The sequence below is a fragment of the Mauremys mutica genome, chromosome 1 (genome assembly GCF_020497125.1).
Source record: "Mauremys mutica isolate MM-2020 ecotype Southern chromosome 1, ASM2049712v1, whole genome shotgun sequence".
NCBI classification, from domain to species: domain Eukaryota; kingdom Metazoa; phylum Chordata; order Testudines; family Geoemydidae; genus Mauremys; species Mauremys mutica.
In genome coordinates, this window is record NC_059072.1 from 303,981,254 (window position 1) to 304,008,801 (window position 27,548).

Sequence of the window (27,548 nt, forward strand, 5' to 3'; positions counted from 1 at the left end):
AAATCCTTAATATTTCTTGGAATCTTTTTTTAAGTGTTTGGATTCAGTATTTCTGCTTTTGGGTTGGTGTTTTTTTGTGGTCTCATGTTTGATAATTTGTAGTTTATGTTCTGTCTGACTTTTTGATGGGAAAGTATTTTTATTCTGTCTCATTCCCAAAACGTGGTATTTGGGTTTAACCCTACAGAGTCAGAAATCAAAAAAGGTCATATACTGGTTGTATTGCATTCATTCGATTTTGCGTACTTAACTGTTGTGTACAGGATATAATTGCCAAAGAAGAGTCAAGAAAGGAAAAAATAATACTTGGATCAGTAGTAAGGTGGTTGTTTCAAAAGTGCCTTATCAAATAGGGTTAAAGACGATGGTGATATTTAAATCAGTTCAAATTGATGGAGCACACATCAGTGATCTTTAGTTCAGAGAGCCACTGGGATAGGAAGTTCAGCACAAGAAATATCTATCCATTAATGCGCAACATGAACACTAATAAAATAGTCTGCACATATACATCTTGAAAAGGTGGGATCCATTGTCTCTTTCAAATTGTGTGTCTAAGCAAGCATTTTAAAGAATTATTTTGTATAATAACCAATCTGTGTATATTAAGATTTCTTTTCTAATTGTAGGGAAACTACATTTTCAAATGATGAGCTGTAGTTGCTACAATAAAGAATGTAATAAGTATAGAAAGTTTTTTGTGCTCTTACCGAAAGGTAGTGTTGTATGTTATGAAGGAAGTCACCCATACATTTGGACTACCTCTGATTAGTCACAAAAAATCAGATATGGCTTGCCTTGAAACAAACTGTTCTATTGATTTTACTAACGTCAGCAATATGTTTATATATGATTATGTTGCTGGAGTTTCCAAATGAGCACATGAGAGCATGATAGTGTTAAGTGTTATTTAGGAAAAGGTCCAGTTCCTCTTTTTTGAAATGAAAAGCTTTTGTTTGATGGAGAATGAAAGTATCATTAAAATGCAGAAGGAAATAAGGGCCAATATTAAGCAAGAATTGGGGAATGGGGATATTAGACACAGCTAACATAAAATTTGGAGAGAAATGAAAGTTTTCTCAGAACATGGGTTACCATTTACATGTACAAATAAAGTACAGTAGGGGCTATGATGACACTCAGTAAATAGTAATGAAAGGGATTTTAGATTTAGATGGATTGCAAAGACTAGCTTCTTCTTTTTTTCCCCTCAAAACAATCCTTAAGCACATGTCCAATATTAACTGTTTCAGAAAGACTCAACAGAATATTATTTCTCATCCACCTCCATATAAATCTCTTAATGTTGCAATATTTTGACTTTTATTTGAATCACATCTTAACTTTAAAGGTTACTGAAAGAACATACCATTTAGTTCTGGGGTACTGGGAATAATTATTTCTGAAAAAGGATAGATTTCCAGTACTGAGCTGATTGAGATGCTTTCTGATAAAATGGACTAACCATGTCAAAGGGATCATGATGAGTGCTTAGAAATGTTTGCGTTGGGAATGCATTTGTACAATTCCATAGTATATTTGTAGTTGGGAATGTTACACGATTATTTGTTAAAATCTGTTCATTCTGATTACTGTTTTACTCTTGTATTTTATGTATGTTGTGACTTAAACAACTTGCCTGTAATGAACTTAGAGGTGAAAGTTTTATACTACACCTCTACCTTGATATAATGCTGTCCTTGGGAGCCAAAACATCTTACTGCATTATATTGAACTTGCTTTGATCCACCGGAGTGCACCCCCCCCCTCCCCCCGGAGCACTACTTTACCATGTTATATCCAAATTTGTGTTATATTGGGTGGCGTTATATCGAGGTAGTGGTGTACCTGGAAGCTGAGATTTGCTGTTTTCAGCTGGTGTATGTACAGCAGCTAGTAATTGCTAAAATCTTTCAGAATGGTACCATTTATCTTGTATTATTTTAACATTATTTTATTGTAGATATATATATATATTTTAATTGGACTGCAGTAGAACTGTCACACTCCATTCCTCTTCCGGGGAATTATTAAATTATTACCTCTCCCACCACAGGCACCGTATGTGATTTACCCCTGTTGACCACATGCTTACATGTAAATAAGTGCAGCAGTTTGGGATTTTGTTGTGCCTCATTATTATTTGTATTGCAGTAGTGCTTACAGACCTCAGTCAGGGATTGGAGTCCCATTATACTAGGCACTTGTGTACACATAATGAAAAGATGATCCCTACCTGAAGAATTTAGAATCTAAAAAACTAGAGACGGGATGGATACTAATAAATTCATGGATAAAGTGGGACTTGCATCACAATGTTTACAGAAAAAAATCTTGGCTGTCACATTTATTTTATTTGGTTAACGCATCTACATATGACATACAGTACAACTATACATACAACTAAACATGTATGTTTATTCACTAGTTGATATGAAGGATAAGCTATGCATCTATGAGATACCTGGAGCCTGTAGCAAGCCAATTGAACACTTCACAGATCTAAATTCAGGTTTCAAAATCTTGACATGAATTCATAGCAAGCCCTGAACAACTGCTACTTAACGCATATTTTCCTTTTGGACAACTTGTCACTTGTATTCTTTTCCTGAACTTGCCAGTGGGCAATCTTGATGCCCTCTGTTCTGGTAGGAAGAGATGCATACTTTTTACAGTTTCCCTTGTGCATTCAAGCAAAAGGAGTTAATTATCTGATATATACCTCAGGCAGTACAGCATGAACCTAGTGTGTAAATTTTGTCTGCCACAAATATTCATGTGCTGGCAAATTGTAGACACAAATACTTAATTCTTAAACTGTCTGTAGATAGATAAACCTAATATAGTAAGGAATGTGAAATAATGGTGAAAGAAAGGAAATAATTTGGAGTATTAGGTTTTGATGACATTTGCGCTGGAAAACATGGAATATGATGCAAACAATTCTGTAGGGCAGGGAGAGCAGGAAAATTTTTATGGAAATTTGTATAAGGTTATGCATCTGAAGAAGTGGGTATTCACCCACGAAAGCTCATGCTGCAAAACGTCTGTTAGTCTATAAGGTGCCACAGGATTCTTTGTTGCTTTTATAAGGTTATGTAATTTTGTGCAACAATTTAAGAAAGATTTGCTATTAGGCTCAAATTAGATTTCCTTTCTTCCACTTAAATATTTCAACATATATTTACTAATAATGTTTTGAAGGAAAGCTGTATCTCTGTAAAATATGGTTATCAACAAGAGTTATGGTGCAACACTCCACTGAATTACTCTCCAAAAACAAAAAAACCTAATCATTAAAAAACCCATTCAAGTGTGAAATGTACCATTTTCCAGCTTGTGAAGTCATATGTGACAAGGATCTCTAATTGCCTTCTATTCAGTGTCTTCAGGAGTGAGCAGATACACACAACATTTATATTTTGAACTTTTCAGTAGTGCCTGGAAGCCCTAGTCAGGATTGAGGCTTCATTTGCTGTACAAACACAGAGTAGGGTAACAATCCCTGCCCCAGAGTGTATACGGTCTAGATTAAAACATGGTACAACAAAGGATATTGCAAACATTAGGAAAAAGGAGGGAGGGAATACTAGTGTGAGGAGAAGAGCATGCATGAACGTGGGCCAGCAATTATAGAAGTCCCTAGTGGCCAACTATATATTTCAGTATACTATGAATATTTTATTATATTTGTTTGCTTTAACAGCACTGTCATGTTGTTTTCAGCTTGCAGTGGTTAGCAATTAATGTTTACCTCAATTGTAATTTATTTCAATAATAAAAAAGAAAGTTTGTGCCTCATGCAGACAATTTGACTTCACTTTAGAGCTTTCGATCTAGATCACTATTCTTGGACTAAACCAAAATACTCCCCTGGTTCAGATCAGAGAGTTTGCAGGATCTTCCTCCATGTCCTCTGTGATGAATTCCCAGAGTGAGCCTCACATTACAAAACCAGCTTCCACAGACTAGATAGAGGATTACAATGCCTTGTTAGTGACCACTGCTACTTTACGTGGGGCTCCCAGAAAATAAGGTATCTTCAATCTCTCCTGCAGTCTCTGTAATTTTTTTCAGAACAAATGAACATGTATTTTTCCCCTGGTTTTTTTTTTTCCAGTTCTGTGATGCAAAAGCATTGTCTTCTACTGACTTCACACATGATGGTGGAAATATTGAGAGAGTTGAAAGCCTTAGACAAAGTACTCTTAGTATTAATAAGACTAGAACCCTCAAAGGCCTTTTCTTGGTCTTACTGATTTTTTTCAACCAAGTTGCGGGACCTCTAATTTATTTCTCTGAGTCACTGGTTTCAACATTGAACAAATATACGGCTTCCTCCCTAGTATTTGCCACAGGGTTTAACATCTCTGATGTATGTAAGCATTAAAGAGGCAACAAACTATACTAAACTTGTTGCAATTGCTTATTCTATTTGTTTCTGAATACTTAGTGCCCTCATCACTAGTTTGTTTGTTTAATTCTCCTTCCTTCTTCATTGATAGAACAGGTCGGGAGTGAATAAAGAAACTGTTTTTCCTCAATCTATTTATCATCTCACAAATTTGAGATCTGTTTCTAAGGTGTGGGGCTGCAGTAGCACCTCTGTATTTAGTAGTTTATATTAAAAATACAGTGGTGAATTTCCCATTCCCCAAACATCCACAAAAAAGCACTTTCTGCCTGAAATTTTGCATATGATAAGCCAAAGCAGAATTTTTTAGTAGTTTTGAGATTAATTAGACTCATCCATTTGAGATATGTGACTTCAAAGAAACAACCTCTGTTTAATATTTGGAAAGGTCTTCTATTGTGTGTCTTTGCCATTGCATATCTCAAGAGTGTGGTGTCCAAATGCCAATTTCTCACATTTTCTAGGCTTCAAGTAGAACTAGCGCTTAAGAGTGTTTTTTAATTACACTGTTTGGATAATAATAGAAAAGGTATTTGCTATGGAGAAAAACAGATTTCTGGTTGCTTCTCTAAATTTCCACAAAGATAATATATTTTGAGATGACTCATGAGCATCTAATACAGTGTTTCTCAAACTGGGGTCGCCGCTTGTGTAGGGAAAGCCCCTGGCGGGCCGGGCTGGTTTGCTTACCTGCCCCGTCTGCAGGTCTGGCCCATTGCAGCTCCCACTGGCCCGGTTTGCTACTCCAGGCCAATGGGAGCTGCTGGAAGCGGTGCGGGCCAAGAGACTTACTGGCTGCCACTTCCAGCAGCCCTGGTTGGCCTGCAGCGGTGAACCGCGGCCAGTGGGAGCTATGATCGGCTGGACCTGCGGATAGGACAGGTAAACAAACCGGCCCGGCCCGCCAGGGGCTTTCCCTACACAAGCGGTGACCCCAGTTTGAGAAACACTGATCTAATAGCTATCCAACATAGGGATCTATAGCAGGCTGTGGTCTGCTCCTGCCTTCTTGCATCACAGAAACCTGCTCAGAAACCTCCAGTGATTAGGTATCCACACTATGTTGTTTATATGTGTTTCCTCCAACAACATCTTTATGGTCCCATGCAGCAATGCTATTTACAATGTTCCCTGTGCTTTTGGCCCTTTCTACAGGGCCTGAGGAGCAGAGGTCTCCCTTCTCTAGGATCTTTTTCAGAGTGGGCTCAATTAGCCTGTTCATCCCAACCGTTCCTTCCTTGTGGCCTTCTTATCAGTCTTGAGCTGATGGGCTAAATGTCTCTTTAGCTCACCCAGCCTCCCCTCCCCACCTCCTTGGGATAATTGAAATTAATTATCTAATCAGCTTTCTTTGGGGAACTAATTGGTGGCAGAGTGATCAGCGTACAGGCTCACCTGTTAACTCCCTGCACTCTGTCACAGGATCATACAAACAAAGACCATGCTATTGTAATTCTCATATTCATCAGAGAATGCAAACACATTTTTCAAGTATAGTCAAACCTCGCAATAATGCGCCCCGCCATAATGCAAAATCGAATATAACGCGATCACAGGTTGGCTCCCCTTTAAGGCATAATACAGTACTGTACCAGTGGTCCCCAACACCATGGCAGGGGAGAGAAACTGCAGCCTCACGCCTGCTGGGGACAGAGAACTCCGAGGCTGTGGGTGCCGGTGCTCTCTGTCCCCAGCAGGCGCGGGCCCGCAGCTTCTCTCCGGCTTCTCCGGGGCTGCAGGCGCCGGTGCTCTCTGTTCTCAGCAGACGCGGGGCTGCGGCTCCTCTCCCCTGCTAGGCACTAGGCGGCGCACATCAATGCACTGTGTTGGGGACCACTGACAAACTGACTGGCTTGAAACCCTGCTATACCACGACCCCGCATTTATCGCGATGGAAGTTTTTGGACCCCAAACATCGCGTTATAGCGGGGTTTCACTGTACCAACTAATAGGGTTTCCCCCATCATAATGAGTGGATAAGCCAAGGTAAGGGGTGTGTGTGTGTGTGTGTTTCAATACCAACATTACCTAAATATTTGGAGACCCTCTGGGTGGATTATTTTTAAACAATCACCTTCTAATTTTTTTACTTTAAAATGTTGGTGTGTTAACTTGAGCTCAGATGTCTTCACGGTCTAATAGTGATTTAAGTGAAAAGCTATTATGTACAATTGTAATTAACAGTTTGGGGACCTTTTTATTTCTGAAGCAGCAGAGTAATACTCTATTCTAGAGGTTTCAAATGAACAGGATTTGTTTTAAATGACATGTCTGTAATGGAAATGGTGTTAATCTATTGCCACTACAGGTAGAAACTATTTTTTTAAAAGACTGTTTCTTTAGCTGCATGTGGTACTTATACCACACTTCCGTAAAATCATTATTCAGAGTCTAGCACTGCTATTAGCAGGTGACTGTACTTTCCTCTCCTTTCAGTTTACCTGATTATTAAGACTCTACAGCTCTCACACTCTTTAACATCGAACCCTAGCTTCCTTCTGGAGTTCTCACCTCACTTCTCATCCACTCTTATTTCTGTGTAAATGATGATCTCTGGAAACAAACATTTAAGATTACATTCCATATATTAATATGTAGCATTTTTATCTTAAAAGTGCGCTATAAACGTTAATTTACTTGTCTCGAATGTCTTACTCCTTCTCGACTTCTTTAGTGAATGCCACACCCTTATCTCCTCATACACTTGTTTTTAATTGACATAGCAGAATTACCTCTCTTCTTCATTGGACTGCTCTTGACTTCACTATTAGTGGCCACCTCCTTGTTAAGTTTAACATTTTTCCCTTAGGGTCGTCTACATTAGGAAGGATTATCTAACGAAAGGCTAGCCAGCCCCAACCTAATAAAAATCTTTTCACTGATATAGACATAGGTTAAAACCTTAATACCCCTCAGTTTAGCTGGTCAAGGTAACATGTTAGCTAAACCTGACACCTTTTTCTAAGCTAGACAAACTCTTTAACAAAATAACCTCTACATCTCTTTTTCCAGCTGACTACTCAAAAATTTTATTCTTCCCTAATTTAGATGGAACAAATCCCCCTATGATGGTTGGCTACCTACATTCTGTTCTCTTGGTCTTACTCCATTTATCGTAAATCTGGACTGTTCCTCTGGTATGACAACCACCACAGGGCCTATAAAACTACTGTCTGGTACCTGGAGGACTCTGGTTTGTGTGTTTGCTATGACATCTTCAAATCTTGCTTGACTTAGTATAGCACCTTTTTCAGAATGCTTAAAATCCAATATTCTGTGTCTTAAGTGCAGAGGTTGCTGGCAATCTTCAGTTCCTACTGAAATGTAACCTTCCCGTTTCACCTTTAATCTTCCATCCCTTTCCACTTTGAAAGAGAGTAATTTTGCTAATGTTCTATGAAAAGATAACTATCACCACCACCTGAGCTATCTTTAATATCTGTGATTTCCCTCCCCGGACCAATAGCTTCCTCTTCCCCTTCACTCAGTTCGTTTTCTATCTGCTTGCTTGTTCTAGTCAAGTCTCTTAGAACCCTTCTGGATGTTTTCCTTTCAATGAATAAATGCACCTCATTACATAATGCTGTTCCTTTTTGTCTTGTTTTCTCTTGCCACTGCCTAACCTATCACACCAATCAACTGAATCACTACTGAATTTTCATAAATTAACTTTTCAGCCATGAGTGTTCACTTTTTTGGGGGCACAAGTGAGATGTTTTAAAAGCTTACATGGAATTTTTTAAATTAATTTTTCCTTAGATTAGGAATTTAAAAAATCATATCTACCTAAAAAGTATTTTCATCTCAGACTAGTTGATAATTATGCAGTTGTTATCGTTACAAATGCAATGATAATTTAAATAAGACATATAGTTGTTTAAAAGCTTTTTAAAAAAATCATAATGCAGTGTTAAGGTGATATAAAACACTGGTCATTGGGGAAGCAAGCATTAAAGTTGGTCAGCTCCTGCAGCATTAATCTCTCTGGAACACTCCCACACTAACATCAGCTTTGGGTACACCGTAATCAGCTTCAACAATGGAATCCTAAAGACAAGAAACCCACGAATCACCATACCTAGCTTCATAGGTCCAGTAACCACTCCAAACACACCACAAAATCTGTTATCTGCAGCCTGGCATTCAGATACCACAGAATATGGTCTGAGGAGAAAGTCTTGGATAAACACCATAACACACTCAAAACCACCTTCACCAAACAAGGACACTCCCCCAGAGAAATAGATCTCACCATGAAATGGGCCACTCAGATACCCCAAGAGAACCTGCTTCGGTACAGAAATAGAACCTCCTCTGACAGCAGACCACTACTTGTCAGTTACCACCTGTACTAGGATTCATACGGGGTATCATCAAATAACTACAACCCATACTCAATGGGGACCCCATCCTGAAAGAAATCTTTCCTGAATCCCCACTTCTGGCCTTTAAACAACCCCCTAACCTCTTCAAGCTCATCATCAGAAACAAGCTTCCCAGAGACCAGGACACACCAATTCATAGTGGCACCAGGCCCTGCCAGAACAACAGATGCAAAACCTGCAGATAGATTTCCACTTCTACAATGATCAGCACCCCCGTAAACCCATCTTTCAAGAGGCATGTGTAGGATCCATGGATATCACATGTGGTATACCTCATTCAATGCATTAAATGCCCCAATAACAATTAAATGGGTGAAACCAGATGCTCGCTATGCTCTTGAATGAACTCACACAGAAAAATGATAAAAGACAAAAATACCCTGTAACCTGTGGGTGAACACTTTGCTTAAACTTTTTGGAAAATATACTTTTAGAGAGAGAGTTTGACAAATTTCAGACAGGAGGTAGACGTCAGTGTGGCAGCAGGCGCTCTCAAATGCTTGCTATAAAACATTGATGCCAGTGATATTTTAAATGAGAATTGGGAAGCTTTTTAATAAGAATTGTTTAATAGCCTGAATCCTTGAGACTTAAACCCACACATTTTATAATATAATGGGTAATTTTTTTTTCTTAGTCCTGGGCATAGGATGCTTTTTCTCCCTGGGCATCTCTGACCTCAAATCCAACACATGTTTGTGGTGAAGGTTCTTGAATTATTTCAGATAGTAATGTAATCAGCTGCTAGAAGGGAGTGCTAACCCTGGACTTAGGTCTTATCAAATAAAAAGCTTTCATTTCATCTTTGTAAAAGCATTGTAGTGTGATTTACTCTTTTTTGTAAGCGTATTTGTGATGGGGTGGGGTTTTATGCTATTATGGGTGGGCTGGTGTGGTAATTTAAGTATGGCCTACCATTTTTTAATAGTGATGAACAATTTCCCTTAGTAAATGCAGAATCACCAGATCTCCCGCCCCCCTTTTTTTTTTTTAGTGTGAAATCTTAAGGTAAAGAAAATAGTACTACTCTGACATTAAACCACTTCAATTTCTTTAAAGGTCAAATGCCAAGAAGTCAGTTGAAAAGGTAAAAGACAGTATATCTTTTGTATTAATGACTGTTACAATCAAAATAAATATTTACTATTTTCTTTATTTAAAATTCAATAGTCACTTAAATCCCAATCGAGAATTCAGTAGAACTGAAGATTATATCCAAAAATGTTTAAGAAAATGGATGATTTGACATCTTATGAATGACAGCTTCCTCCAGACTTTGTGCTTATACAGGTTTTGTTTTTGACAGTACTGGAAACAAACTTCTTTATGATTTGTAGGGCAGTTATGGTGCTTCCTTAGGTTGCCTGCCTAGTTACTATTACCCATTCTAGTATAGAGATGACAAGTCCACTAAAGGTTTTCTTGCAGTTTGTTCACAATTATTTTGTGCCACGGTATCTTTTTGCTATAGTTTGCGATAGTCTTTTTACTAAAGTTCAGAGTCCATTAAAAATCAGCAAACTATGGGAATGGAGTTTGTTCGTAACTCCGAACAAAACGTTATAGTTCTTTCAAAAGTTTACAGCTGAACGTTGACTTAAAACAGCTGTGAAACTTCATTATGCAGATGAAAAATACTGCTTTTAACCATCTTAATTTAAATTAAACACGGAAACAGTTTCCTTACCTTGTCAAATATTTCTTTTTAAACTTTCCCTTTATTTTTTTTAGTAGTTTAACACAGTACTGTACTGTATTTGCCTTTTTTTTTTTTATTTGTGTCTGCTGCTACCAGATTGTGTATTTTTGGTTCCAAATGAGGTGTGTGGTTGACAGGTCAATTTGTAACTCTGGTGTTCATAACTCTGAGGTTGTACTGTATCAAACTTGTTTCCTGTAAGTTTTCACATTCACTTCAGACAGGAGTCATCGATAGCGCTATGTTTACTAATTTAATGGCTAATGAAGTTTCTTGAAAAGTATACTGATTTGAAAACACTTTGTGAAAATGACAATGTAGTGATCTATTAGAAACTACTTCCGTTTAAAATGGTAACTTTCCCACATATCACTATGCTATAATTATTCCTAAGTGTTGTACCTGGAAGCAAAATAATGAAATGCATGGTTTGGAGTGGTGATCTTATGCATTTTGGGGAGGAATTCCAGAGAGTTTTCAATAAAAAAAATTGTTTTTTACCACATGGGAATACCATTTTGAGTCATTAAGTGTCTCTATTCTCTTGTCTGGAAATTTTGGTCCTCTCAATATTGCAAATGAGCTCTAGTGAGAGATACAGTTGTTCCCAGTTATTGTTGAAGTACAGTTCCATGTTGTAGGATAGACACATGGCGTATTCCCATTCCCTGTTAAAAATTGGTTTAGTCCTGTCTAAAATCCAAGACAGAATGGCGCTTTAAACTTGTCTGGTGACAGTCGTGTTGTTCAACATGATTGAAATTTTAGTGTAGTGAGAATCATATTTTGTATGAAAACTTTTTTAATTTTTTCCTATGTAGAGTTCATTTTGTATACTAATAAAGCGAACAACTCCAGTTTTATTTAATAAGAAACTACTGTTTTTAAAAATTTAAATAGCACCAATTTCTTCAAACTTGATTTCAGTTGAACGGTGCATGGTTGATAGTCAAGGGCCAAATTCAGACCTTGCATAAGCAGGTGCAGCTCCAACTGACCCAAAGGTGAGGTGAATAGGAATTGTACCTGCTTACATGAAGGTTGTGTTTGGTCCAGGTTTTCTTATTGACAGATATTTAGCTAATGTTTACTTCTGGATTTATTACATCGTCCACAGTGCAACTAGAATTATCTTGTTCCCTTAATAAATATTATAAATGAAAGAAAGAACTGGATAAATATTAAGGATATGAGAAGGGAGAGAATGTTTCATCTGCCCCTTACATGGATGCATTTTAAATATCAGCAGGCGATCTATTCAGAATTCAAAGTTCCACTTACTGGTTAGTAATACATTATACAAAGCAATAGATCTGTTAATTTGCCACTCTTTATGAACAGCAACGACAAGTGGAGAATGTCAACTTCAAAATTTGAATCTAATATGTAATTGAAAACCTGTTACATTAAATTTTATGCAAAACCTTTGAATAAACCATTCAGAATAGATACTTTTGAAATATATCTAGTTCTCTACCTTTATGCATTCACATATTTCCTGTAATAAAAAGTAAAGTAAATTAAACTTGCATTATTTGGCTTTGGTTATAGGAGGCATTTTTTTTCAGGGATTCTCAGAAAATGAGTGATGGAGCTGTATATTTGATGATTCAAATCCACGAGCTCTGAAATCTGTTTAATTGTAAAATCCAATTGATAGCTTTTACAGCCTTTTGCAGTCTTATATTGTTGTAATTTCAGTATAACTCAGCTTTGAATAGATTTGCAGAAACTCTAAATGAACACTCAAAATGTTTTATTCCAGTTAAAATCCAGTGTGAATTTTGTCATAAGCAAAACATGTTTTAAGCTTGCATATTATATGAAAATACTTTCACCACTGTTCAACTGAACAATAAGGTGTATGCATGTTAATCATACAAGTACACAAAACATTTCAGCTAGACTGAATGAAAGACAACATGAAGGAAAAATATATGCAAATAGCAGCAGCATTCGATCTGTATTTACAATGTTTACCAGATCACTTTTATTAAATTTAAACATAAGATACTTGTTCAGCCTAAATAACCCAGAGATGAATGTCATTATGGAATTTACATACCATTAGCTCACATTAATTCATTAGCAGCAGAGCTCTGTGGTACAGGGGTAGTTAGATACATTATTTGTGATGTCTGGATGCTGTAGTTTAATGAGGTTTACTGGCTGCATGCTTGTTGCCTTTGTCTGGTGGTAGAAGTAATTACTTGATAAAATGAAGTGCATCGCTGTGAACAATTGACCCTTTGGAACAATCCAGACTGGTCAGCAGTCTAAATCCACATTTTAAAGCCATCATTATAGCTTCAAACTTAAGAGTTTCCAGGGTGCAGACAAAGGTGTTGTCTTCCTTCAGTACAAGTCGTGTACCATTTTCTGACTTTATGAAGTATTTGAATTGAATAATATTTGAAGATATTGAAAACTCCTCTGGAAATCCATCCAGCCTGCTTTTTGACACCAGAACAATGCGAGATTTGATTTTTGCTATGAAATCAGGAGCATTACAAAAGATCCTAAGACCTTGTGAACGGTCGTGGCTGTCAGTTATTTCCAGGAAAGTAGTCTCTCTGGATGCTAGCTGTTCTTTCTCCCACCTTGATTTCACGGCATCAGCTAACATCTTAAGCTGAAAAAAATCTGCTTCTTGTGCCAAAAGTTGATTTTCTCGAAACCCCTCTGGTAGAAGAAGTTCTCCATTTCGTAGGAAGTTCAGAATGTGCCTGAAAAGGAGTCCATCCCTGTCTATGAAATAATGGCCATCTGCATCAAATGGACAGAGAATTTTTCCATTTACCACACCTTCAAGAAAAGATTCTGGGTACTTGGTTAGTGTTTGTTTTTGTGTAATGTACAGGTATCCACCAACATTGAGGGTAATCAGAGGCATTTTACAGTTCTTGCCTTCCTCAGTACCCTCAGAGGAGTTATGCTTTTCTTCATGTTCCTTTTCTCTTCTGTTTGTTTTTCGCTCCATTCTTAAAGCCACGTTAAAAAGACAGCTCTCTTGCCTTGTTCTTGTGTGCTTGAAAAGAGATATTTTAAAAGCACCTTTTTTCAGCTCCAGCACGGTGATGGAATGGAAGTGCTGCTAGCATTGCATGGATTGTCAGCTCAGTTTTGCAGTAGGTGGCGTATCAGCTATGTATGCAGTGAGATATCAGGAGTGTGGCTGTAAGGAGAATTTGCATTTAACTGTGTAAGGGAAGAGTATGGATGTAAAAGCTGTTTTAATTATTTTCTTTGAAGTCTAGTAGGTTTAAATTATTTAAAAATAGCATTTTGAATTACTCTGTGCAGACTGGACCATACCTTTTTACTGACCAGTTAAATTTTAATATTTACTTTAAAAATGTGTTGTTAATGTGGAATTGCTAAAGAATGTTTAGCACTGAGAACGTTGTAGTGGTAGCTTTGTTTCCTTTTTTAGGTATTTTTGGTTTTACACAATACCTTTACAAAAAGCAAATTGTGTTACTGTTTAAGGTACTTCACCTATTTAATGGAAGATAGCTGAAAATAGATGATTGTGTGTGTATACCTTATGTATGAAACACACAGTGGCTTAAAATGTTATCAGAAAATGTTTTAAAGTGGTATAAAGCATTTCTGATCTAATCGGTTTAGTATTTAATAAAAACTGTCATTTTTTGTTGATTCAGCTATCCTCAGTGAGGCAAAAAATATAGCCTTTATTGGGTTTTGTGTCCTTTTGATATTAAAAAGTCTCTCTTTACCATAGATTAAAAATTATTTTAGAGAAAAGGCACATTTATTACTTGTATTGGTAATTTTAAAATAACCAATGTTAGATTTCACAGATTATTTTATATTTAATCAAAACAATTCTGTTGCCATGCGGCACAAAGGGCCAATGTGCCTATAGAAATCTTTGACTATCATATAACACTAGCTTAGCAACACTTCAGTAGGGGAGAAAACATTGACAAAGTATACTTGAATCAAATGGCTGGCTCATTTCTCTGTATGAAGCTGAGATTAAAGGTTCATTTGAAATTACCTTTTTAAAAAAGGTTTTCCCCTTTAAACATTTGCAGCTGGGGAGAGAGAAAGGAAAGCTGTACAAACATTTGTGTATTTCCTTAGGGAGTGTGCAGGAGATGGAGGATGTTGTACGCAGCATGCATTCCAAAGCAAGGTAGAGATTTAACACTTACCTTAGCCTGAACATAGAAATCAGAGATTCAGATTTTTTTTTTTTTTTTAAGAATGTATTTTTCAGTCTACAAGCAGATGTCTATTGCTTTGGCCTGTTAACAACAAAGTCAATTATCCTTTTGTGAAAAGGATTCTGTGTGCCTTTGTTTATGTTAAGACTATCTTCATACTGCTCCCAACAGATATATGAGCAATTACTTATAGATACAGTATTGTAGAAACGTTGCTTTAATAATGTGATTTTTAAAAATTGATTAATATGACTGTGTGCCTGTTGATGTAAATTACATGCTGATTCTACTTGTTGCCCCCATACTTCAATATTCCCAGTCCGCAGAGCTGCTCTGCTAAATCTTTTGTCTGCTGCTATGTGTAACATATTAAGCATTATTTTATTTATTAGACTCTGTGCATCAGGCATTACAAAGTCAGCGTTTAAATTTAACACTTTGATGCCCTCATTGTGTTTAGTATCACTTCAATTTGAAGAGATTTTAATCATTTAATAACTGTTGAATATACTAACCATTTGAAAATCAACTCTTATGACAGTTAGTAAGAGTTAATAAAGATATTTGAAGAGAGAGAAAAACTAGTGGTGTAGTTCTGACATAAGCTTTATGGATAATATTTTGCCACTGTGGGAGACTTTTTTGCTCAAATCCAGTTAATAGTCAAGTGTCAGACTCCATTTGATCAAGTTTGATGTGGGTTTTAATCTTATAACCAACTGTAAGAATGATAGTGGTAATTGATAAACCCTTTGATTGACTCTGGAGTCATTTATCTTGCATGGTGATCTTGTCATCTCTTTGAAGCTAAGCTGGGTCACTGCTGGATGGGAGATTTCCAAAGAAAGCCCAGATTTGTAAAGGAGTTTGCAATCCTTCATGGCAAACTGAGCTGTATACATTTTAAGACAAGGCAGCTGCAAAACAGTATCCATTTCTTAGCTTCATATGCTCATTATCTTCTGAAACCTCTGTCTGGGGCTGAAATTTTCCAGGTTTGGCTATAGTTAAATATTTTTGAAAGGTCAGGCTAAATCACTTCAGCTCTTTAGAAAGTAAAAAATGTCAGCAAGCTGCTAGCTCCAGACCCCAGGAGTGGGGACGAGGGTGGAGGAGGAGAAAAAGAGAGAGTCTGCCTGCCTGCCTATTTACAGGCTCAGCTGTTGACTCAAGGAGAATGTCAAGTGTGCCTATCCTTAAACTTATGACAATTGCGTAAAAGAGTTAGTCTTCCAAACCATACCCCCACACAACCTTAACTCTGCCCCCTTGCAGTTCGCAATAGGCAGTTTGACAAAACCATACCGTACATGTCCACAAAATCTGCAATTTTGTGCTCAACACAGCATTTGTGCTGTGCTCAACACAGCATTATGTCATTCTTCAGACAGCTATCCCTCCCCTTTGAGGGGAGGGATAGCTCAGTGGTTTGAGCATTGGCCTGCTAAACCCAGGGCTGTGAGTTCAATCCTTGAGGGGGCCGCTTAGGGATCTGGGGCAAAAATTGGTCCTGCTAGTGAAGGCAGGGGGCTGGACTCAATGACCTTTCGAGGTCCCTTCCAGTTCTAGGAGACTGATATATCTCCAATTATTACCTATTACCTTTATTACCTAGACACTCCTTACTCTATTAGATGTAGTTGTACTGATGCAGGAATTAGTTGCAACAAGTTCCTAGATACCAAACTGTCGTCTGAGCAGAGGAGCAGTTGAAGCTAGAGGAATCAGGGATCCTTTATTTTTTTTCCTCGGCTGTGATATTCAGGAGATCAAACTGGATGAGCACAATGGCCTTTCTTGGCACAAAAATTGAAGCGTATATGAAAGAGTTTCTAATAATGTCTGTAGGGTTTTAGGACAACTAGAATGACTGCAACCTCTGGAAGTTGACATTCCACTGGGCATATCAAAAATAGGGGAATGTAAGAGTGCTTCACCCCAATCTAACTCTTGCATATTCTCACTGCCCAGCCTAAACCCCATTTATACAGTAACATGTATACACTGTGCTGTGCTATTTCCCTGAAGCATTCTAGCAGTGTGATAGCACGCTTCACAGTGACCATGACCCTAGTTGAGGCGAACCTAAGGTGAAGTCCAAGAAAGAATAACTCAGACAAGGATTGAATAGCTGTTGATATCGAGCAACTCTTTGGCGCTTAGTCTGGAGTAGGTGAATTGGTTGAGTGAAGGTCATGCCTAGATAGCTCACGTTCACTAATTCTGACCTACGTCTTGATTACAGTGAACATGAGGCCTAAGTGTTTCCCCAGACTTCTGTTGTGTACTTTCCACACTGCCTGGGAAAGGTACAACCCTATAATCTCTCACAGGGACTTGTTGAGACATCGCCAAAAGGAGACTGAGTTAAGATTAGCAAAAACAATGAAGAGTACTTGTGGCACCTTAGAGACTAACAAATGTATTTGGGCATAAGCTTTCGTGGGCTAAAACCTACTTCATCAGATGCATGGAGTGGAAAATACAGTAGGCAGGTATATATACACAATACATGAAAAGATGTGAGTTGCCTTACGAAGTGTGGGGGGGTTAGTGGTAACAAGATAATTCAGTTAAAGTGGAAGTGGGCTATACTCAACAGTAGAATACCAAGGGAGGAAAAATGAGGCCAATGTAATCAGGGTGGCTCATTTCAAACAGTTGACAAGAAGGTGTGAGTAACAGTATGGGGAAATTAGTATGGGAAAATTAGTTTTTGTAGTGAACCATCCACTGCTAGTCTTTATTCAGGCCTAATTTGATGGTGTCCAGTTTGCAAATTAATTCCAGTTCTGCAGTTTCTCATTGGAGTCTGTTTTTGACCTTTTTTTGTTGAAGAATTGCCACTTCTAAGTCTGTTATTGAGTGTGTAGGGAGACTGAAGTTTTCTTAGACTGGTTTTTGAATGTTATAATTCTTGACGTCTGATTTGTGTCCATTTATTCTTTTGCGTAGAGACTGTCCGGGTTGGCCAGTGTACATGGCAGAGGGGCATTGCTGGCACATTATGGCATATATCACATTGGTAGATGTGCAGGTGAATGAGTCCTTGATGGTGTAGCTGATGTGGTTAGGTCCTATGATGGTGTCTCTTGAATAGATATGCGGACAGAGTTGGCAATGGGGTTTGTTGCAGGGCTAGTGTTTTTGTTGTGTGGTGTGTAGTTGCTGGTGAGTATTTGCTTCAGGTTGGGGGCTGTTTGTAAGCGAGGACTGACCTGTCTCCCAGGGTCTGTGAGAGTGAGGGATCATCCTTCAGGATAGGTTGTAGATCCTTGATGATACGCTGGAGAGGTTTTAGTTGGGGGCTGAAGGTGATGGCTAGTAGTGTTTTGTTACTTTATTGTTGGTCCGGTCCTGCAGTAGGTGATTTCTGGGTACCCTTCTGGCTCTGTCAATCTGTTTCTTCACTTCACCGGGTGAATATTGTAGTTTTAAGAACGCTTGATAGAGATCCTTAGGTGTTTGTCTCTGTCTGAGGGATTGGAGCAATATTGGCTTTATCTTAGAGCTTCACTGTAGACAATGGATCGTGTGATGTGGTCTTGATGAAAGCTGGAGGCTGTAGGTAAGTATAGCGGTCAGTAGGTTTCTGGTATAGGGTGGTGTTTATGTGACCATCACTTATTTGCACTGTAGTGTCCAGGAAGTGATTTCTTGTGTGGATTAGTCCAGGCTGAGGTTGATGGGCAACAAGTGATTGGGCAACAAAATGGCAAATGAAACTTAATGTGGATAAATGTAAAGTAATGCACATTGGAAAAAATAACCCCAACTATACATACAATATGATGGGGGCTAATTTAGCTACAACGAGTCAGGAAAAAGATCTTGGCGTCATCATGGATAGTTCTCTGAAGATGTCCACGCAGTGTGCAGAGGCGGTCAAAAAAGCAAACAGGATGTTAAGAATCATTAAAAAGGGGATAGAGAATAAGACTGAGAATATATTATTGCCCTTATATAAATCCATGGTACGTTCACATCTTGAATACTGCGTACAGATGTGGTCTCCTCACCTCAAAAAAGATATACTGGCACTAGACAAGGTTCAGAAAAGAGCAACTAAAATGATTAGGGGTTTGGAGAGGGTCCCATATGAGAAAAGATTAAAGAGGCTAGGACTCTTCAGCTTGGAAAAGAGGAGACTAAGGGGGGATATGATAGAGGTATATAAAATCATGAGTGATGTGGAGAAAGTGGATAAGGAAAAGTTATTTACTTATTCCCATAATACAAGAACTAGTGGTCACCAAATGTAATTAATAGGCAGCAGGTTTAAAACAACTAAAAGGAAGTTCTCTTCACGCAACGCACAGTCAACTTGTGGAACTCCTTACCTGAGGAGGTTGTGAAGGCTAGGACTAAAACAGTGTTTAAAAGAGAACTGGATAAATTCATGGTGGTTAAGTCTATAAATGGCTATTAGCCAGGATGGGTAAGGAATGGTGTCCCTAGCCTCTGTTCGTCAGAGGATGGAGATGGATGGCAGGAGAGAGATCACTTGATCATTGCCTGTTAGGTTCACTCCCTCTGGGGCACCTGGCATTGGCCACTGTCAGTAGACAGATACTGGGCTAGATGGACCTTTGGTCTGACCTGGTACGGCCGTTCTTATGTTCTTATGGTGGGGTGGAAATTGTTGAAATCTTGGTGGAATTCCTCAAGGGCCTCTTTCCCATGGGTCCAGATGATGAAGATGTCATCAATGTAGTGCAAGTAGAGTAGGGGCGTTTTTATGGCTGACTTAGAACAATGCTTCCTCAGCTCTCGTCCCCTAACACCCCTACTGTATTTTCCACTCCATGCATCTGATGAAGTGGGTTTTAGCCCACAAAAGCTTATGCCCAAATCAATTTGTTAGTCTCTCAGTGTTTCCCAAATTGTGTTCTGTGGAACATTGGTGTTCCACACAATGTGAATAGGTGTTCTGTGAAAGAATCGTAATTTTAAAAAAGGGTCTTTAAATTTTTTTTTTATTTTAAATTTGGCATATTTGAAGCGTAGTTTACAACTCTTTTTGAATGACTATAATTTAACATAAAACTCTTTTTCCCGGTTATTGATATATCTCGTATTGAATATCATGGTGTAAATTGAACGCGGCACACAAGCATGTTGACGTCTACCCCTTTCGGGCATGTTTCAGTTAGTGACGTTGTACCCCTTCTGCTTGAGGCTGCGCGAACTGCAGCGGTATGCACACACCATTCTCTTTATGCCATGTTGAATATAACCTATTCACGCAACACGTTCAAACCTGTGGGTCTTTACCGTGTGTGCGGTAAGCACAACTAAACTAGCTTCGCTTGAAACAATATAAATATTTGTGACAAACAAAATTTGACAAAAATCAGTATTTCTAAATATTGTTACTAAACCTAATCACCATGGATTTGTGGCTAAAAGAAGGAACTTTGAAACGAAAAGCAAGTTCTTCTGGTACTCCAACTGTGGCCAAAATAAATGAGCAAAATATTGTGACACTTCAAAGTGAGGATGAACAATCACAGTCTTTTGTTGCCAAAAGATCTGTTAGTACTAGTGAGTTATCCATGGTAAAAGAATTTCCACCGAAGTATATCAAAAAACCAAGAAGCAGGTGTTTAAAGACTGAAACGAAAGTATGATGAAAGTTATGTCTTTCGGTTTTGTGTGTTGGAAATAAAGATGTTCCTCATGCACAGTGCGTCATGTGCAACAAAATACTAGCAAACAGTTCATTGGCTCCTGCTAAACTTCATAGGCATTTGGAAACCAAGCATGCTGAATACAAAGACTAAGATATAAGTTTTTTCAAGAGGCAGTGTGACTCACTTGGAAATTGTAAACTTTCGATGATTAAAATTGCTAAAACAGACAATGAAAGTGCAACAGAGGCATCTTATCGAGTAAGTTACCATATAGCGCTTGCCGGAGAAGCTCACACTATTGGAGAAACGCTTATCAAGCCTTGTGCAAAAGATATTTTAACGTGCATATTGAGTGAGCAGTCAGGTTAAAAAAAATTGATGCTGTACAGTTGTCAAATAATAATACTTGCCGATGACATAGAAAAAGAGCTAGTTTGCTGACTGAAAATTTGCAATGAGTATTCATTGCAGCTACATGAGTCCACTGACTTTTCAGGACTTTCTGTGCTACTAGTATTTGTCTGATATAGATTTTAATAATAATATTGAAGAGGACCTGCTCTTATGTGAATCTCTGCAAAGCAACACGGCTGGAGAAGAAATATTCAACTGCATCAACAATTTTATCAGAATGCATGAAATTAGCTGTATGTACTGACGGTGCTCGGGCAATGATTGGGAAGATGAAGGGAGCTGTAATGCGAATCATAAGTGTGGCACCAGAAAGCACTAAGAGCCATTGTGTTCTACACAGACAAGCACTTGCAGTTAAAAAAAAAAAAAACAAAAAAAAAAACCCAGCATATCTGAAAATTGTGCTTGATGAAGAAGTACAAAGTATCAATTTTGTCAAATCTTGACCACTTCAATCCAGGTTATTTAAAATTGTGTGCGAGGAAATGGGTAGTCAGCACAAAACGCTTCTTTTACATACGGAAGTGTGGTGGCTATCCAGAGGGAAAGTGCTTGTGAGGATTTTTGAGCTTCGTAGTGAACTGCTGGTATTCTTCACTTCAGATAATTCAGGATGAAAATTTAATGACTGACAAATTCCTCGTGGCTAATGAGACTTGCGAATCTTGCAGATATTTTTGCAAAATTAAATGAAATTAATCTGTCGCTGCAAGGAAAGAATATGACCATTTTTACTACAATGGATAAAATGTTGTCATTAAAAAAGAAACTCGAATTCTGGGCATCTTCTGTAGAACAGAATAACTTCGACTGCTTCCCTACAGTACATGAATTTCTGACTGAAATAAATTCTACAGTCCATGAAGAAGTTTCCAGCACCATTTTACAGCACTTATGTGACTTGCAGGCCTCTTTATTAGAATATTTTCCTACAACTACTGATGGTAATGCTTGGGTTCAAAATCCATTTGTAATTACAGCCAAACCAGTCGGCATTACTGCGCACGATTATGAAAGCCTAATTGACTTAATTTCTGACTCTGACTTGAAACAAAAGTTTAAGGATCTTCCGCTGAATAATTTTTGGAGTAGCCTAATAGAAGAGTACCCTAATGTGGCTAAACGTACAGTTTGAGTGCTCCTTCCTTTTGCTACAACTTATTTGTGTGAGACGGGATTTTCGTATTATACTGCAACAAAAACCAAATATAGGAATAGACTTGATGCTGCGCCTGGCATGAGGATTCAACTTTCCAGTATTATTCCTAATATTAAGTGAATTTGTGATAGAAAAATGCAGAAACACCAATCCCATTAAATCCAAATTTGTATTTCGGTTTAGATTTTTACTAGGAAAATCTATTTTATAATTTGTTTGGTGTTTGTGTATATATAAAAAGTTTTTTTTAAGTAGAACACTGCTTTTAATTTTGACTCTTGCACTTGATTTTTGTACTACTTTATACACACTTTCCAGTTAGAAATTTAGTTCGTTATTTTAAATTTGTATTTTTGCTTTGTTTTATAAAATAAAATATATTTGAGCATAAATAATGCAATTTTTTTATTTGAAAACCAAATGACTACAAAATAATATAATAAGTGTTCCGTAATAGGCTAAAAAATGTTCCGTGGCCAAAAAAGTTTCGGAAACACTGCTGTAAGGTGCCACAAGTATGCCTTGTTCTTTTTGCTGATACTGAGTAACACAGTTACCACTCTGAAACCTGAGTTAAGATTGTGTGGTGTGAGAGAGATTCCCTGCACAATGTGTTTCCTGGTTTTCAGAAATCTAGGCATAGGTTCATTTGACATTCTAAGGGTATAGGTCACTGCTGGTCAATCTGAACCCTACATTAACAAAGTTTTTTGGGCAGTGTTTTTTTGAGGAAGTGGTGACAGTGAGGTGGGCATGATTGAGGGCTGAATGAGTGGTTTTCCTGGGAACACCTTCCTGTCTCAGCTATCTGTTCAGCCGTCCAGGCCCCTTGGGCTGAAGGGCCATGTGGAGGAGGGAGGGTTGTAATCAATAGATTAAGGTATCATATACAAGCTGGAGGCGAGCTCCTGCCTCCATAGCTGCTTCAGGGGCTAGGGAACAGGTCTCTGCACAATCTTCTGCAGCACAGGAGCATCGCAATGAAGTGGCCCATACATCTCAGTGGGATGCTCTCAGGTCAATGAGAACACTTCATGGAGATGAATGCAGCCTGACATCCAGTTCTGAGAAGTGCGAAATGCTCTATTCATCTCAATTGGTGTTCTCCTTCCCCCTCTCCCAAAGTACTCAAAACCCTGTTGTGGCATACCAGGGTTCCAGACAAGTTTGAAAGCTCTCTGGGATGGGGACTGCCTTTTTTTTGTTCTGTTTTTACAATGCCTAGCACAATGGGCCCTACTTCATACCTAGGGCTCCTCAGTACTATGGTAATAAAAATAAATAATAATCTCACTATGCGCCTGTATTTTAGAGCACTTAGGTTATTAAAATCAGCTTCTGGCTGGGAGAGAGATCTAAGGAACTCCTTGACCAAATGTGCCCTACTAGCTAGTCTTGGCCCTAATGTGGAACAGAAAATTTCATGGTAGTTTGAGAATCCATGTGGATTGTAGAACACTTTGAAATATCTACTCTTAGACAAGGCAAAACTTCCCAAAGGAGCTTTTTCCCCAAAACAGAAAGAATGGTAAAGTGTAATAATGTCCATAGATATTTTCAGGAAACCGCTGGGGAGAGGAATTGAGCTAGTTAGGTTCAATGACTACAGCATGTTGCCCTGAGCTGCTCTGGCAGGTGTTCCTGTATACACTCTTGCTCTTCACAAAGAATAAGTCTCTCGTGGTTCATGTGCTTATCATTGTCTGTAGCACATCACCCAGATTCTAGCCACTTTGTACAGCTAACTTTAACCCTTAACTATTAAATATTGCTTTTCATCAGGACAGTCTGTGCTGTACTAGTTGAGTTCAAACCCAATCAGGTTATATCAGCTTGAGGTGGATCAATGCAATAGTTTGAACCCCAGGTGTGTGCAAAAATAAGTTAGAAGAACCAGACAACTTTATTCAGTTCCTTTTTGTAAGGGTGCTGTGTCCTGGGACTCCCTTGACCAAATGACTCTAAGGCCATGTCTACACTTCTGCTTATGCTGGCAAAACTTATATTGATCAGGAGTGTGAAACACACACACACACGTGCGCGCGTGCGACATAAGTTTCACCAGTATAAGTAATAGTGTGCATAGAGCTATGTCTGTGGAAGAACTTCTCCCGCCGACATAGCTACCAACGCTCATTGAGATGGTTTTATTATGTCGACAGGAGAGAGCTCTCTTCTATCGGCATAAAATGGCTACATGAGCAGTCTTACAGCGGCACAGCTGCATCGGTACAGTTGTGCCGCTCTAAGCTTGTTAGTGTAGACATGGCCTAAATATGCATCACTAACCCTACCATGGACTCTGTCTTGAAAATGGCAGTACCTCACCAATCTGAGGATGTGTGTGTATATTAGAGTGCTTAGGGCTTGTCTACACATGGAGCTATTCAGGGACAGCTATTCCTGAATAACTCCATGTGTAGACAAGCCCTTTGGAAGATTAGCTGTTAAGACTGATATGAACTTACTGTTTAACTATAATGTGGCAACAGTCCCACTATAATGCCTTCAGGACAAGGGCTGGTGGACCTTGTAAATGCGGTAGACCTGCTGCACACCAGACTAAGGAGTTTATACCATCTAAAGCACCACAAATCCATTACTTCCAGAACAAGCTCATTAGTAAGTATGCAGTGCTTGTAAACTGTGAAAGCCAAATAGCTCAAGATTTTTTCTCCTTTTTTTCCTTTAAAGCAAAGAAAAGGATACAGGCAAAGAGGTATTAAACTAAAAAGACAAGCTTTCATGCATTATTAAGGTTGCAATATCTAGTGCTCAATATTTAAAACCCTCCCCAATATGAGGTTATTATATATGGTATCTGTCAGGGTTCCCTCCACACTCTGAACTATTGGGTACAGATGTGGGGACCTGCATGAAAGATCCCCTAAGCTTATTTCTACCAGCTTAAGTTAAAAACTCCCCTATTCCTTGGATTAAGTAATGCTGCCACCACCAAGTGATTTAAACAAACATTTAGGGAGGGCCACTTGGAGCCCTACCTTCCCCAAATATCCCCCCAAGCCGCTATACCCCTTTTCCTGGGCAGGCTTGAGAATAATCCCCCAACCCCCTACACCCCCTTTTCTGGGGAGGCTTGAGAATAATATCCTCACCAATTGGTACAGGTGAACACAGACTCAAACCCTTGGATCTTAAAATGATGAAAAATCAATCAGGTTCTTAAAAGAAGAATTTTAATTAAAGAAAAGGTAAAAGAATTACCTCTGTAAAATCAGAATGGTAAGCACTTTACATAATAACAAAAGACTTCAAGAACATAGAGGATCTCCCCTCTAGGCAAAACCTTAAAATTACAAATCCAGAGATAAACATCCCTCTAGACAAGTAAAATCACAAGCCAAAATAAAAGTAATCTAACGTATTTCTTCATTGGTACTTACTAATGGAGTTGGATAGCTTGCTTTCTTGAGCTGTCTCCGGCAAGCACACAACAGACAGACAAAACAAAGCCTTTTCCCCATCCCCAGATTTGGTCCCCTTATTGGTCCTTTTGGTCAGGTGCCAGCTAGGTTACCTGAGCTTCTTAACCCTTTACAGGTAAAAGGATTTTGTGCCCCTGGCCAGGAGGGATTTTATAGTACTGTATACAGAAAGGTGGTTACCCTTCCCTTTATATTTATGACAGTATCTTTGGTGGGTGAAGACAGCTAAAGGGTCAGAAAGGGAGCAGGAACTGTCATTACTTTCTTCCACCCTAAGGAATATAGGGAGGGTGGTGCATTTTTGCTGCAGCAGGCTTTACCCCGCTCTCTAGCAGATATCTTCATCTAGGAGTGTTACAATTCCCAAGAGAGCACAAGAGGGAGAGGAGTTTCAGACTTTGCCCTCTGGACAGTGTCTTTGGCAGTATCATAGGTGCTATACACCTGCCCCAAGAGGATTTCCCCTTCCGGATATGTGTAGTCCATTGTGGAATGCAGTTAGTGAAGATTTTACTCTGTTAGTGAAATAATGGGGAGTTACAACTTATATTAAGGAATATTGTTTTGACTGTTTGGAGAATCATACAGCTCATGAATTCCACTTTGAAATTATGAACTCTATATATGGTTGTCAAACTACAAATTCCATTTTGAATGTGGGGCTTCTCTGCCTTCTATGTTTTTTACTTCCATGTTGGACTGAAATTCCAAAGGATAATGACACAGGGCTAACAATGGAGGGTTAGTCATCTATTCACATAGAAGCACTCTTCATAGTCATCTATTCACATAGAAGCACTCTTGGACAGAGTTGGCTATTGCCCCAGAAGGACCAGACTGCCTAGGTGAGGTTGGTAACTAAGCAATGGATCACTTGCTGTGGGACTTAAAATACCTGATGAGGCTTGGCTTAGGGCACCACTGGACAAAGGGGACTGGAGGTTATCATAGAATATCAAGGTTGGAAGGGACCTCAGGAGGTCATCTAGTCCAACCCCCTGCTCAAACCAGGACCAATTCCCAACTAAATCATCCCAGTCAGGGTTTTATCAAGCCTGACCTTAAAAACCTCTAAGGAAGGAGATTCTACCACCTCCCTAGGTAACCCATTCCAGTGGTTCACCTCCCTCCTCATGAAAAAGTTTTTCCTAATATCCAACCTAAACCTCCCCCACTGCAACTTGAGACCGTTACTCCTTGTTCTGTCATCAGGTACCACTGAGAATGGTCTAGGTCCATCCTCTTTGGAACCCCCTTTCAGGAAGTTGAAAGCAGCTATCAAATCCCCTCCCATTCTTCTCATTCAGAGAAAAGGGTCTCTGACCAGACATTTTAGAGGGGGAAGGAGAAGAGACCAGAGAGATTGTAAGTTCCAGATGAGAAGCCCTGGGCTGGGAGAGAGGAAGGATCCTGGACTCCCTAGAAACATCAACCTAAGTCCAAAGAACTCTCCAGAGTGGTGAGGAAGCTCAGGCAAGGATGTTATATAGACGTCGTGGTGGTCTGCCTATATCTGTATATTTCTTGTGTTGTCTAAAGGGTGATTACTTCTGTAAGCTTTTCAAAGTACCTATCATGTGACCCTAGATGGAAACTGTAAAGCAGAGTGCCCACAGTGTTGGAGCTCTGAGAATGGGTGGGCTTAAGCAACTGGGGTGTTTTGAGGGTCAGCACAGGGTCTTGGTGACCTAGACCAGTGTTTCTCAACCTTTCCAGACTACTGCACCCCTTTCAGGAGTCTGATTTGTCTTACGTCCCTCAAGTTTCACCTCACTTAAAAACTACTTGCTTTCAAAATCAGACATAAAAATACAAAAGTGTCATAGCACACTATTACTTAAATATTGCTTACTTTCTCATTTTTACCAGATAAATATAAAATAAATCAATTGGAATATAAATATTGTACTTACATTTCAGTGTATAGTATATAGAAGAGTATAAACAAGTCATTGTATGAAATTCTAGTTTTTACTGACTTCGCTAGTGATTTTATGATGCTTGTTCTAAAACTAGGCAGAAACCTAGATGAGTTGATGTACCCCCTGTAAGACCTCTGCATACCCTCAGGTTGAGAACTACTGACTAGAGCAGCTGGACTGCAAGGTTCCATTTCCATTAAGGTGTAACAAACAGAGAGGACAAGGAAAGAGCGCTGAAGCCTAACCCAGACTAAGGGAAGCTTAAAAGCACACAGATCCACTT

General features: G+C 38.7%; 2 protein-coding genes and 1 pseudogene across 3 annotated transcripts in view; 2 read left to right on the plus strand and 1 right to left on the minus strand.

Annotated features, from left to right (window-relative positions):
- The window catches only part of GTF2F2 (general transcription factor IIF subunit 2), a 133,568-nt gene that overhangs the window by 25,980 nt on the left and 80,040 nt on the right, over positions 1-27,548 (plus strand). The gene's annotated exons all lie outside the window — the stretch shown is intronic.
- Positions 12,549-13,613, minus strand: KCTD4 (potassium channel tetramerization domain containing 4). Its single transcript, XM_045013144.1, has one exon. It carries the CDS (start codon positions 13,476-13,478, stop codon positions 12,705-12,707), a length of 774 nt encoding a protein of 257 aa, XP_044869079.1. The 5' UTR covers positions 13,479-13,613; the 3' UTR covers positions 12,549-12,704.
- Positions 20,082-22,056, plus strand: LOC123378182 (annotated as a pseudogene).